We start from the raw sequence: 14,009 nt of genomic DNA, 5'->3' as shown, positions 1-14,009 counted from the left end.
CTGATTTGCGACGATTTTTAACCTCTGCAGAACGTTTTGTGCGATTTTTCAAAACCCTTGCTTGTACTAATCCCATAAATTATATGCTGGAGTTTTTGGCGATCCCTGGTATTCATCTCAAAAACCTCCCCAATATGAGTGTTTTATTTGCAGGGTTTTTATCTTTTTTAATCTCCATATTATTAACAAACTAAAACTACAACCCAAAATAACCGGTTAGCATAAACAACCAAACAATCGAACCTTTTCGTAGAGATTGAGTTTTCATCATACTCCTAATTCCTTGGAGAATCAACCTCAATCAAAAGAACCGATCACCGAAAAACAACCAAACCGATTCCCAAAATTTTAGGAACTCAACAACCAAAGCGAAAAGTAGTTTAAGGAGGAATAAACCATGCTTTTGATATCATGTTAACATTACATACACAAAATAGAGAATAGAAACAATGACGGCTAGGGTTTCAATAATATCACAATGGCATAATATCACAAAAAAATTATAAGAGAATATACGATAAAACCTAATAAACTCTAACTTACTAATATAAAGACTGAATAACATAACCGCGATACTTCATTATCTAACATTCTTGAACTGGCGAACGGTGAATATTTAAAAAGATCATTAACAACCAAAATTAAGCTCATTCTGTAAGTAAAACTTAAAAAGATCGGTAACAACCAAAACTAACCTAAAGATATAGAGACAGAAAGATATGAATGATAGTAGATGTGATATAACAATGATAGGTAGACACCCTTAATGTGTACACTCATTTGTACCACTCTGAAAAATTTAAGTTAACCAAATTTATGGTTTATGTGACCACATTTTTTTAGTTGCGCGACCACTATTTTTACAAAATTTATTTGGTTAACTAAGTGGAAAAATAGTGGTCACACGCATTTAGTTGCGTGGCCACATTTTTCAGCTTTTAAATAGTGGTCACGCAACTGAAAAAATGTGGTCACACAGACCATATATTTAGTTAACTGAATTTTTTCAAAATGGTACAAAAGAATATACATAATACATATATTAAGGGTATCTATCAATCTTTATTCAATGTAATATGCTCGCAATGTAAGACAGATAAAATGAAAATAAAATGTTGATGTGTATGAAATTTAAGGGTGTTCAAATAGTATAAAAATAGTTCCTAAAAAATCAAAACAGAGTGACTATAAAACATCATCCAAAACAGAACCATAGAAACAAAATCATTGCATTACAAATCAAAATTAATAATTGTAATTCCACTTACAACTTAGCCATCCTTGCTGTGCATCAAATCAAACACACTATAACAATAAACCCCAAAAGAAAACATCAAAAAGAAGAACCTTAGAATAACAACAACATTGTACTCCTCTGCTCCGTAGATCATCACACACACACACACACGACATAATACTACATCGTTACTCAAAACAAAGTTTCAATTTTAAGCAATCTGAACTTCAATGGTTCTGGGCTTCTTAGGCTGAGGAGGAGGCAACTTCTGAACAGTAACAGTCAATACACCATCTTGACAAACAGCAGAAACAGCATCAGTGTTAGCATTCTCTGGAAGAACAAATTTCCTCATAAACTTACCAACCCTTCGTTCCATTCTCAAATACTTTGCACCACCTTCTTTCTCTTCCTCCCTCTTCCTTTCACCGCTTATCACAAGCACATTATCATCTTCCACCTGAACCTTAATATCACCAGATTTCAACCCCGGCATGTCGATCACAAACACATATGAATCCGGATTTTCCTTCACGTCCGCTGGAGTAGCAGCCATTGCCTTTGCGTCTATCACATAGGATCTTGTTGGAGCATTGTGTGATGATGTCTTCTCCACATTGTCATCTGAAAGGTCCATCATTTGGTGAAGAGCGTGTAGCACTGGAGCATCCAAACCCATCAACCTGAAATCCATTCTCACGCACACTTTTTCTTGATATATTTTTGTTTGATATGTGACTCTTTAAAACACCTCTTACACCCAACATTATTGGGCTTGGTTTGTGAACATAAATGATAGGTGACCCAATAACAATAATTTGAAAATCTAATAGCACGTTGCCCAATTGATCTTGGATGAGGCTCTGTACCATGTTAAAATTGGGTCTAACTCATCCTTACTAAACGGACTTGTGAGACGATAATTGTCCCACTTATAAACACAAAATCATACCATATTTTATCCGATGTAAAACTTTTTAACATCTACATCCGCTTCTTCCTCTTGAGATGTCTAAGTACTATCATCAACCTTTCCCTCTAAACTCAGTTAACTCTTTGGTTCTCACCACCTCTTGGACCTTTTTGAAGGTACTAGCGTCTTCCTTACCATAAATGGTGTAATCCTTGAAGTGTTTTAATAAGTTATTGAAATGCAAACAAATAAAATTTGACAAGAATTTAGTAATGTTGTGTTATTTATGTATTTTTATAAATATTCAACATTTCTTTCTTCTCTTTGTTCTTATATCAATTTAACACATCAAATCCATTTTAATTTTCACATCTCTCTTTTCACACTCTCTTTTCCTTACTTCTCTCTTCACAACTTTTTTTTCAAACTAAATACAAACCAAAGACACAATTGGTGTTGCCCTTCAGAATACAAATTTTGATATCTTACTATTATAAAAGAAGCTTAGTACTGCTTATTTGCCCTAGCAGATCTCTTTGAAAACTCTACCATTTTGTACTGCTATTCCTTTAGGCGGGAAAAATTAGGGTTTGTAATTTTGGACGGCTTTTACGTAATTGCCCTTCTGAATGAAGCCTGTAGCAATCCATACATTTCTTGCCAAGTTGGATGATTCAAAGAAAAAAACTCACTTCACATGTTTAGGGCGGTTTGGTGTCTGCAGCACTCCACCGCCCTCAGTCAACAATTCATTGATTGTTGTCCCTGCTTCTTCATTTCTCTTAAAGCTCTCTCTCTCTCTCTCTCTCTCTCTCTCTCTCTCTCTCTCTCTCTCTCTCTCACTCCCACTCTCACTCAGTTTCCAAATCTCTTCTTCCCCCAACCCAAAAAACCCTCTCGTCTGAAGCACTCCACCGTAGACTGTCCGCGACCATTCCGAATGTCCCCTTCCTTTCATCCATCGTGACTGGCTCGGATTTGGGAGAGAAGCATGTGACTGGCTCGGATTTGGGAGAGAAGAAAATAAAAAACAAGATGAAGGTGATTCATGACTAGAGAACAAGGGCAATTTGAGGATCGTGAATCTGACATAAGAGGGAAATCGATGGTTCCTTCACCACCATGACTGGATTTCAGAAATGTTTCATCTCAGGTAATGTGCGCCGCTTAACACTCCATTGGTAACATAACCATCTCTTTCAATTCTCTTATTAATTCCTGTTATTATATGTTCTTGGTATGTTATGCTCATGAGGGGTTTTGTTTGTAAGATGTTTGATGAAATGCCTTAATGATGACAAACTTTTGATTTGATTCAAATACAATTATGTTGTTGCAGACATACATTGTATTATTATTAATTATGTTTGGATAAAGATTTCATTAAGTGCTTATGAAATAAGCTAGAAACAGCTTATGGAAACGTCATAAGTTGTTTTTATAAGCTTGCTCAAACAATTTTACAAGTGTTTATGCAGGTATTTCTGAACGAGAGATACCATATGAGAAGTAAGTTCATAAATTTACAATTCCCAAATTTATTCAAATATTTTTTTTTTGTTTTAGTTCTTTTTTATGGTGATTTTTTCCCTAAAAAAATGATGGTGATTTTTTTTGTGTATATATTGGAATTAGATGCTCACGCTGAGTGTCAGGAAGCAATTGACCAAGTTGTTCGGGGAAGCTTTCAAAGCTAATGTTCTCACTGAACCTTATGTTGCAAAAAATGGTGTCAAACATGCTGATTATCAATGGTCAGTTTCTCTAAATCGATTCATTTACCCTCTGTTTGGATTTCAACTCAGTTTAATTACATGCATGATAACTTATGAAAACAGCTTATATATTAAAAATAACTTATACATAAGCACTTAATTAAGCCGCTTATCCAAACAGTCACATAGTGTTTTAGTTGCACTGTAAATTATTCAGTTTGTTTTTTGGCATCGTAGATATTCAGTCACTTCGATGTTTATCCCCTAAAAGTTTTAAAAGTGTGCATTTATTGTATATCTATCCTAATTCACCAACAAATTGAAAAAGTATTTTGTTATATTATGTTTTGTATCTATTTATGGATTGTCCTGTTTCTACGTATATGGCAGCAACATGGGTACAAGGATACACGATGGAGGCTGTCTGGTCATTTTAAAAAGAAGAATGGAAAAAAGAAGAAAGTCATTGACATTGCTCTTGAGGATTTAGAGTAAATCTTAGTGTTCTGTCTCTTTTATATTTCAGTTGTATTCTTGCACTATCCTTTAACTTTCTCTCCTTTATTTTCTATGGACTTGGTTGGTGTATGCATGTTTAGCTTTATAATCTAACATTTGACTACATACAGAAACAATCAAATAAATTGCTTTCTATGGAGTGATTATGCTGGAAAAATAGAGTCATATTTTGCAACACATGACATGTCTTCACCAGTGATTTTGATCCTTCAGTTTGGCAAGTTAAAGAAGTATTTAGGTGCCATTTTGGTTCTAAGGTAATTTTAAATGGAGATTTACCTGAGGTTGATGCATATAAGACTGGGTAAGATTAGCTATGGTATACAATTTAGTATTCTTACCTGGATTATAGATTATCAAGTGCATATAATTTAATCTTCATGCTAAACTACTGTATAAAATAGGATGAACAATGGAGAAATTGAATTGACTCGGACTATTAGTTAGAAGTCTGTACAGAACATTGTAGCGTTGACTGATGATTTGGTTAAAACAAAGTTGATGACAATTGAAAATCTGATCGAGTTAACCAAGGTATTTCTTACAACCTTGCTTTTAATTATTTTTTGGAATAATTGCACAACACCTTAAGTACCTTTTTTATTAATGTTGTTTTAACTTATATGGGCATGTTGCGGATCAGTGTTGGCGACCATTTGTAAGATTGAAATATGTACTGAATGGTATTTTCGATCATGTAATCAATGTGCATCATTGGTTACTATTGTTGATGGACAGTTGTGTTGTAAGAAATGTGTGGAATGCTAGGGCGTCGTTCCTAGGTATACTAATATTTGGCCATCTATATGATACACATACTTCCTGCTTAATGATGTAGTAATACTAAATATATGATAATTTTATTAGATTCAAAGTACATGTTATTGTCATGGAAGACGATGGTTCGACAACTTTTATGCTATTTGATCGTATTGTTACTCAATTCATCGGGAGGACTGTCCAAGATTTGATTTATGCGGCTGAAAAGGTGATTCATCTTTTGTTGTTTATATGGAACACATAATCTCTTATAAACATCAGATTTAACATTTAGTATTACTATATTAATTTGCCATTAAAGTCCTTGCGATGGTGACTTTATATTAGACAAACCCTCAAGGTGACTACCCAGCTTATTTCAACTGTATGCTAGACAAGCAAGTGCTATTCAAAGTGGAAGTTAGCAGAGGCAATGTGCACAATAAGTGGCGCAATTATGCTGTGAAATAGGCACCACTGATGTCGAAATGATTCAAAAATGGAAAGCTAAAAACAACATTGATGTATAATATATTTTTTAAGCAATTTACGCATATTGCCCTATATTAATTCTAACATGATTCTTTAATTTTCCAGGCCTTGCAGGGTGTTGTTGGTGTTGATCGTAATGATGTTACTCCTGACAAGATTAATTGTCAACGTTTCACAGGTTAGCATATTTTTCGTTTCGTTTCTTATATGCGTTCAATATCTTGGAAGATGAGTGGCTTAATATGTTTCACAAGTTGGGTATACTGTTTGAGGAAGACACCTTTAGGAACATTAATAAGAGGAAACTGAAACTTCATGAATGCATTGAATTTCTAACCAATTACCAAAGACAACAAAATTGAATATTTTTCAGGCGTACCTTGCTTTCTATGTGATTAATGACCTACAAATGGCTCAATCAGCCAAAGCTTTGGTATGCAACAAATTTTGCCCATTTTAAATTCATTTTACTGTTTTATCAATTTACATAAGGTTGGCACATGTTTCAAATGTTGTTTGCAACCACTGTGAAAGAAATTTCTCTAGCGTTTCATGTCCTTGGATTCATGATAATTGGAAATGCTTTGTCTCTTTTACATGTTTTGAAATTATATACATAAATTGAGGTTAAAATTGTACACAAAAGTTTGAGGTGTATGAGGTATTGGTATACAATTGATGTGTATATTTATTTGGATGGTTACTATAAATTATACAAGAGAGAATAAACATGTAAAGATCAGAGAGTGCAAGATACTCGCTGCACCACTTCACTATGTTTCTTGCTCTTGATAATGATTCAGACATATCTTTGAGCAAGAGCATCGGGAATATTTAGGTGTGACCCTGATTGAAATTTTTATTGAGAGGTACAAATTAACTCTTCATTTTTTTGTAAAATGCTTAATTCTCCTTTGTTGTTGCACACTTATTTGACATAGGTTGAAACCTCACGCAGAACAGTTGAATCACCAAACTTGGCATCCCCATGTTGAACCCAGCGACGATGATCCTCTCCCTAAATGTGTTGCTGCTGCGTTTAAAAGCTCTCAAAAATGACATTGTCGTGCAGGTAGTTAATTAATTACTAATTCATTACCATGGTTGAGATGTGTTTGAAAGTAATGTTTAATTGTTTAACTATAATTGTTTTAAAGGTAACTACATATAGTTTGGTGCACATTTAGGCAGAAAGTTCTAGGACTATCATGACTGAGATTGTTTAATTTAGCTATAACAGTTTTGGGCAAGGAATTCCAGCAATTTTTATTGAATTCTGTGTTTGACTGCTTGAGGATTTATTTTAAGAAATTTTCCTAATTAGATTTTCCTGGATAACAATAGTTAAAATTGTGAGTGGCTAATGGTTTTACACATAATAACATGCTGCAATATGGATATAAAGGTATGTCTCATGCTTCTAATGACATGGAGCTAAAGTTGAAAAAGGCGAAAAAGGAAATTGGGGAATTAAAAGCAATTTGACTTTGCAGGCACAAGTTACATCTAACTGGGAAGGAGGGTCATGCAGAAAATGTAACTGTAAGATGTCATAGACTTTGATATCTTCATGCAGAAAACATACAATTCAAAGTGTTTGAAGTTGTAAGTTCAAAAACATGCTCCTTTGTTTTTTAGGTGATAGCACAAAGATTAGGCTACTATTATGAGTTGTAATGACCTTTATCTATATTTTTTTTAGTAAGTTGGTTCTTGCACTGTCTTATATATTTATTTTGGAAAAATGACTCCTTAGTTTTACATCCCCTAATTATAAAATATTGACATGAGTGTAAGACCCTATCAAGTAGATTCCATATTTTGTGTAAGACCCTATCAAGTAGATTCCATATTTTATGGGTTTTGTTCATAGGGTCTTACACTCATGTCAATATCTTTTAGTTTTATGCTTAATGTGTTCTCTTTCTGCTTATATTTTTTGTGCCATGTAAGCTCGACAACTGTCGGAGTCTACTGCACAGAACCTTGCTTATGTCAAAAGTGCTTAAATAAACCTATTAATGAATATACAGTTCCACTTAACTTATGTTTAGTGTTTGATGATAATTGATTGGCTCAAGAATGACCTGAACATGTGATGGTGAATTAATTGACTCAAGAATCTTGATTAGATTTTGGACATTTTGGTTACAATTTTTTTTTTATCAACTGTCATGTTATGTTTGAATGAAATTTCAATTATAATACATTTCTTCCTTCAAATATAATTTATTATCTTTCATGTTTCATGTAATGTTGGACTCTTAAATTGTTAATATATGGTGCACATCATTGACCCGTGCGATAGCACGGGGCGGCGTCTAGTCTTGAACAAAAGTCCTCAAGGCTCAGAATACATTTTCCAACTCCTAGTCACTAGCCATGGGAGCTTATGCGCAGATTAATAATTATTTCTAAGCTTAATAGCAGTTTTAGCCCCCTAACTTTCTCAAAGTTGCGATTTTGGCCCCCTAAGAAAAAAAAACTACAAAACCGCCTCCTAAGTTTTGCACATGTGGCAATTTTAGCCTCTAAGATCAATTTTGACTTTGTCTACGCTGACGTGGCACCCTAAGTGAGGTGCCACGCGTTATTTTTTTTATTTTGTTTTTGCTTTTGGGGGCCAAAACTGCTACGGTTGCAGAACATAGAGGACGGTTTTGTATTTTTTTTAGGGGACTAAAATCGCAGCTTCATGAAAATTAGGGGGCGAAAACTGCTATTAAGCCTTTTTTTCTATTGTTCATCTCTCTTACGCATCCTTCTCTGTGTACTTTATATCAAAAACAAATTTATCATTGAAGGATCAAATTGACAATTGCAGAAGTAGTAATTTGTTTTGGATTATGCTTCCTTGGATACCATTTAGATCTTCAAGTCAAGACAAAACCATTTGTTTGGCTTATGAAAGCTGGAAGCTTTATGTTTCAGGTTCCTTATAGTAGCTGCATGAACATTGTTATTGGCTTCTCAAGTTATAACTACTCATGTGTCATGACTGATGAGTATTTTAAAAAAAAAAAAAAATTTGTGTTGATGTGTATGAAATTTAAGTGTGTTCAAATAGAATAAAAATAGTTCCTGAAAAATCAAAACAGAGTGAACACATAACATCATGCAAAAGACCAAAACAGAACCGTTGCATTACAACTCAAAATTACTAATTCCACTTACAACTTAGCCATCCTTGCGGTGCATCAAATCAAACACACTATAACAATAAACCCCTAAAGAAAACATCAAAAAGAACAACCTTAGAAAAACAACAACATTGTACTCCTCTGCTGCGTAGATCATCACACACACACACACATGACATGATACTACATCGTTATTCAAAACAAAGTTTCAATTTTAAGCAATCTGAACTTCAATGGTTCTGGGCTTCTTAGGCTGAGGAGGAGGCAATTTCTGAACAGTAACAGTCAACACACCATCTTGACAAACGGCAGAAACAGCATCAGTGTTGGCATTCTCAGGAAGCACAAATTTCCTCATAAATTTCCCAACCCTTCGTTCCATTCTCAAATACTTTGCACCACCTTCTTTCTCTTCTTCCCTCTTCCTCTCTCCGCTTATAACAAGCACGTTATCATCTTCAACCTGAACCTTGATATCACCGGATTTCAATCCTGGCATGTCGATCACGAACACGTATGAATTTGGATTCTCCTTCACATCTGCAGAAGTAGCAGCCATTGCTTTGGCGTCTCTCACATAGGATCTTGTTGGAGCATTGTGGGATGATGATTTCTCCACATTCTCATCTGAAAGGTCCATCATTTGGTGAAGAGCGTGTAGCACTGGAGCATCAAAACCCATCAATCTCAAATCCATTCTAACCTAACACTTTCTTTTTTTTTTTCTTGATTTTTTTCAACTTTGATTAAGTGATGTGATGATTATTTTCAATGTTAGAGATGTGGTGAATTGGAGTATTTAAATGGTGAGAAGGAAGAGGAAGAAGAAACTAGAAGTTTCAAGAGAAATGGAGCAAAAACACAGTAGTTTGGTTTGAAAGTTCTAGTAGTTTCGGGTTTAGAAGAACACGTGGTTCTCTTAACATTCCTTATTTTAGAGTTCTTTCTATTTCTTTCTTGTACCTTCTAGAATCGTTTGGCTTTTGGTCAATCCTCTCTGTCTATCTCTTTAGTTTTGGTCAAAGAAGTTTTTGATCAGTATAAATATTTTAATTTTTGTTTTAACGCCTCTAAAAAAATTAACTAGTTTTAATCTTTTTCTAAATTAATTCATGTGTACTTTTCACATTTTCAATGAACTTTTACAAAGATGTTTTAGAATATTATAATATTCTCTCTCACAAAAATTTAACTTTTTTAACCAAGTCTATCAAGGCCTAGATGTTTGTTCTTTATTTCGTTGGTCCATATCAATTACCCGTTCATTTGGTAATTTACTTTATAACTAAATATCCATTTGACTTTATTTTTGTCCTTAAATGTAAACCCCTTTTCAAATTACTAGATGCATTTATTATTTTTTCTTAAACATACCCCTGATTAATACTTCTAAATTGTCTTGAAATATGAAAAATCAAATTTAATATACATACAAACAAAAGACAATTTGATAATATTAATACACAAAATAGATATATTAATAACACTAACGACTTTTCTTAAGAAATATAAAAAAACATAGGAGGCTTATATACAAGGACGGATGGAGTAAATGTTAGTTTGATTTAAACTTTTTGTCATGTCACACCATAACCACACTCACAACTTTAATTATCTGTTACATCCATAACCACACCCATAATTTTTCTTTCTATATCTTCATTTTTTTCACCACTTCATTTTTACTGTCTCAAGTTGTCTTTACAAGCTTTGTTCTTGTTGGGAAACATCATCGCTCTCTAGCTCCACTCGGGTCCTTCCTCACAGGTAATCACTTACTTTGTTTCATAGAATTCATGCATAGCCTAGTGTAGTGATTTGTGCATTGTCACTTTTATACTACAGTGTAGTGCATTCACCCCTTCACCTGAGCATACTTTTCACTCGTCTCACGATTTGAAATTATAGCATCATTTTATTCAATGTTGTTTTGGCTTCAAATTTTGTGGTTTTGAGAAACAGAGAAATCGTGACACGATTTCATCAACGTGTCACGATTTTGGCTATGCCGAAAGCATGTTTTGCTGGTGTATAATCGTGGCACGATTTTGGGAAAACGTGACACGATTTTCGGCTTGCTGGGCACGTTTTCAGGATAAGGTTGGTCGTACCTTGGGTCGTACGTATCAAACGTGTCACGATTTGGACAAACGTGACACGATTTGGACAGCTGAAGACTGCTATATAAGTGTTTCTTTGCAGATTTTGAAGGAGAGCTTGAAAAGAGAGAAACTTGGATTACAAAGGAGGTAACTTTAGGGTTGAGTGTCTTTGTAGTGAGGATCTCTTGGGTTGGGAAACATTGTAAACACCTTGGGTAGTGAGATTTCACCATTGGAAGGATCAAAAGCTTCCTTTTGTGTTTTCTCTTAGGATTCATTGTGAGTGTGGGTGACATGAAAATGGGTAGAAATTAGGTCTTGTTCTTTTGTGAGCTTTTAAGCTAATTTCTTGTAACCCATTTGTATCACTTTCATCTTAGTGGATTGGAGGGTTGCTCTCTCCCCCAGAGTAGGTCATATTGGACCGAACTGGGTTACCATCTTGGTGTGTTTGTTCCTTTCTTTCATTGCTTATCTTTATTGCTTTGATTATGCTTGTGGTGTTGCTCTACACTTAGATTTAGATCTGTTTTTGTTGTTGTTGCTTGGAGACACTTTATCTATTGATTACCACTTCCTTTGCTCCACACATCTTTGTTATTCATTGGTGTGATTTTGTCCGAATTCACAACAATTGGCGCCCACCGTGGGGCATAGGCGTGAATTGGTAAAGTTGGTATCATGGGTTCAAAGTGGGACATCGAGAAGTTCACCGGAAGTAATGATTTCGGGTTGTGGAAGGTTAAGATGCAAGCGGTTTTGACACAACAAAAGTGTGTAGAAGCATTGAAGGGTGAAGCGGCGATGCCGGCACATTTGACACAAGCGGAGAAGCGTGAGATGATAGACAAGGCAAAGAGTGCCATTGTTTTATGTCTCGGAGATAAGGTTTTAAGGGATGTCGCGAGGGAGGCTACCGCGGCGTCGATGTGGGCTAAGTTGGAGTCATTGTACATGACGAAATCGTTGGCTCATAGGCAACTCTTGAAACAACAACTTTATTCATTTAGGATGGTGGAGTCTAAAACAATCTCGGAGCAATTGGCGGAATTTAACAAAATTCTTGATGATTTGGCCAACATTGAAGTTAATATGGAAGATGAGGATAAGGCTTTGTTGTTACTTTGTTCATTACCAAAGTCTTTTGAGCATTTCAAGGATACCATCCTTTATGGTAAGGAGGGCACCACTACTTTGGAGGAGGTCCAATCGGCTTTGAGAACCAAGGAATTGACCAAGTTCAAGGACTTGAAGATTGATGATGGTGGTGAAGGCTTGAATGTTACAAGAGGGAGAAGTGAGCAAAGAGGAAAAGGCAAGGGGAAGTCGAGGTCCAAGTCTAAGTCCAAGGGCTTTGACAAATCAAAGTATAAATGCTTTCTTTGTCATAAGCAAGGTCACTACAAGAAGGATTGCCCGGATAAAGGGGGCAATGGTAGTTCTTCCGTTCAAGTTGCGGTGGCGTCCGATGAAGATGGTTATGAGAGTGCGGGTGCACTAGTGGTCACAAGTTGGGAACCGGAGAAGAGTTGGGTTTTGGACTCGGGATGCTCTTATCACATGTGTCCTAGGAAGGAATATTTTGAGACTTTGGCTCTAAAAGAAGGAGGAGTTGTTCGACTCGGAAATAACAAAGCGTGCAAAGTCCAAGGCATGGGCACCGTTCGTCTAAAGATGTTTGATGGCCGTGAATTCCTTTTAAAGGATGTGAGGTTTGTTCCCGAACTTAAGCGAAATTTAATTTCCCTTAGCATGTTTGATAGTCTAGGTTATAGCACTAGAATTGAGCATGGGGTTTGTAAAATTTCGCATGGTGCATTGATTACGGTTAAAGGGTCTAAAATGAATGGCTTATACATTTTAGATGGTTCCATAGTAATTGGTAATGCATCGGTAGCTAGTGTAGTACCTCATAATAATTCCGAATTGTGGCATTTGAGATTGGGGCATGTTAGTGAAAGAGGTTTAGTTGAACTAGCTAAACAAGGTTTGCTAGGAAAAGATAAATTGGACAAGCTAGAATTTTGTGAGCATTGCATACTAGGCAAGCAACATAGAGTGAAGTTTGGTAGTGGTATGCATCATTCTAGTAGACCTTTTGAGTATGTGCATTCGGACCTTTGGGGTCCTTCCAAGACTCTTACTCATGGAGGGGGTTCCTATTTTCTTTCCATCATTGATGATTATTCTAGGAGAGTGTGGGTCTTTGTTTTGAAAAACAAAAGTGACACCTTTGAGAAGTTTAAGGAATGGCACACTCTCATAGAAAATCAAATGGGAACTAAACTAAAAGGTTTGAGAACTGACAATGGCCTGGAGTTTGTTTCAGAGCAATTTAATGAGTTTTGCAGGTTAAAAGGAATCAAGAGGCATAGAACCGTACCGAGAACACCGCAACAAAATGGTCTTGCTGAACGGATGAATAGGACCCTTTTGGAGCGGGTGAGGTGCATGCTTCTAGGAGCTGGGTTACCTAAGAGTTTCTGGGGTGAAGCAGTGACAACTGCTGCTTATTTGATCAATAGATGTCCATCAACGGGAATAGACTTCAAGACACCTATGGAGGTATGGAGTGGGAAACCGGCAGATTACTCCTCTTTGAAGGTTTTCGGAGCTTTGGCATATGCGCATATCAAGCAAGACAAGCTTGAGCCTAGAGCTTTGAAATGTGTCTTCATTGGTTATCCGGAAGGTGTGAAGGGTTACAAGTTGTGGAAATTGGACACTTGTGGAGGATCAAAAGTCTTGATTAGTAGGGATGTTACCTTTGATGAGACCCGTATGGGGATGAAGTGTAAAGACCTAGAGACTTTAGAACCGGAAACAATGGTGGAGGAAACTCAGTTTGAGGTGGAGCTTCCAAATGAAGAGAAAGATGATGTGGAAGATGAAGCTTCAACATCGGATACAAGTGGAACTCAACCGGTAGTGGATCCCGATTATCTTTTGGCTAGAGATAGAGAAAGGAGGACCATTACGGCACCTAGAAGATATGGTTATGCGGACTTGGTGTGTTTTGCTCTAAATGCGGCTGAAGATGTGCAAGACTCGGGGCCTAAAAACTTCAAGGAGGCATTTGAGAGCAAAGAAAGCAAGTATTGGTTGAAGGCGGTGAATGAAGAGATGGATTCA

The 14,009-nt window shown here is 35.9% G+C and overlaps 2 protein-coding genes and 2 long non-coding RNA genes across 7 annotated transcripts; 2 read left to right on the top strand and 2 right to left on the bottom strand.

Annotated features, from left to right (window-relative positions):
* Positions 1–1,198: 1,198 nt before the first annotated feature.
* On the bottom strand, positions 1,199–2,631 carry LOC146952341 (17.9 kDa class II heat shock protein-like). The gene has a single exon (XM_085701015.1). The coding sequence runs from the start codon at positions 1,929–1,931 to the stop codon at positions 1,449–1,451; it is 483 nt and encodes a 160-aa protein (XP_085557141.1). The 5' UTR covers positions 1,932–2,631; the 3' UTR covers positions 1,199–1,448.
* A 205-nt stretch (positions 2,632–2,836) lies between these two features.
* LOC146952340 (uncharacterized) lies at positions 2,837–4,773 on the top strand. Its single transcript, XR_015005886.1, has 5 exons — positions 2,837–3,303; positions 3,629–3,659; positions 3,786–3,904; positions 4,256–4,356; positions 4,495–4,773. It is a non-coding gene; the product is annotated as an uncharacterized LOC146952340 (long non-coding RNA).
* A 1,329-nt stretch (positions 4,774–6,102) lies between these two features.
* LOC146952339 (uncharacterized) lies at positions 6,103–7,380 on the top strand. 4 transcript variants are annotated; one of them, XR_015005874.1, is made up of 3 exons: positions 6,103–6,504; positions 6,594–6,707; positions 7,041–7,380. It is a non-coding gene; the product is annotated as an uncharacterized LOC146952339 (long non-coding RNA). The 4 variants fall into 4 exon arrangements; XR_015005870.1 differs by having other exon boundaries at positions 6,980–7,380; XR_015005857.1 differs by having other exon boundaries at positions 6,867–7,380.
* A 1,368-nt stretch (positions 7,381–8,748) lies between these two features.
* LOC146952338 (17.9 kDa class II heat shock protein-like) lies at positions 8,749–9,548 on the bottom strand. Its single transcript, XM_085700984.1, has one exon. It carries the CDS (start codon positions 9,470–9,472, stop codon positions 8,990–8,992), a length of 483 nt encoding a protein of 160 aa, XP_085557110.1. The 5' UTR covers positions 9,473–9,548; the 3' UTR covers positions 8,749–8,989.
* Positions 9,549–14,009: the final 4,461 nt, after the last annotated feature.

Source organism: Medicago sativa, chromosome 1 (assembly GCF_051527215.1).
Source record: "Medicago sativa cultivar Bolivia chromosome 1, Bolivia_mono, whole genome shotgun sequence".
NCBI classification, from domain to species: domain Eukaryota; kingdom Viridiplantae; phylum Streptophyta; class Magnoliopsida; order Fabales; family Fabaceae; genus Medicago; species Medicago sativa.
Note: the sequence above shows the minus strand (reverse complement) of the source record. Positions and strands in the feature narration are given on the sequence as shown.

Bases quoted from the DNA above. Each gene is read 5' to 3' on its own strand.
- LOC146952341 (XM_085701015.1), bottom strand. From the start codon at position 1,931: ATGGATTTCAGGTTGATGGGTTTGGATGCTCCAGTGCTACACGCTCTT.
- LOC146952338 (XM_085700984.1), bottom strand. From the start codon at position 9,472: ATGGATTTGAGATTGATGGGTTTTGATGCTCCAGTGCTACACGCTCTT.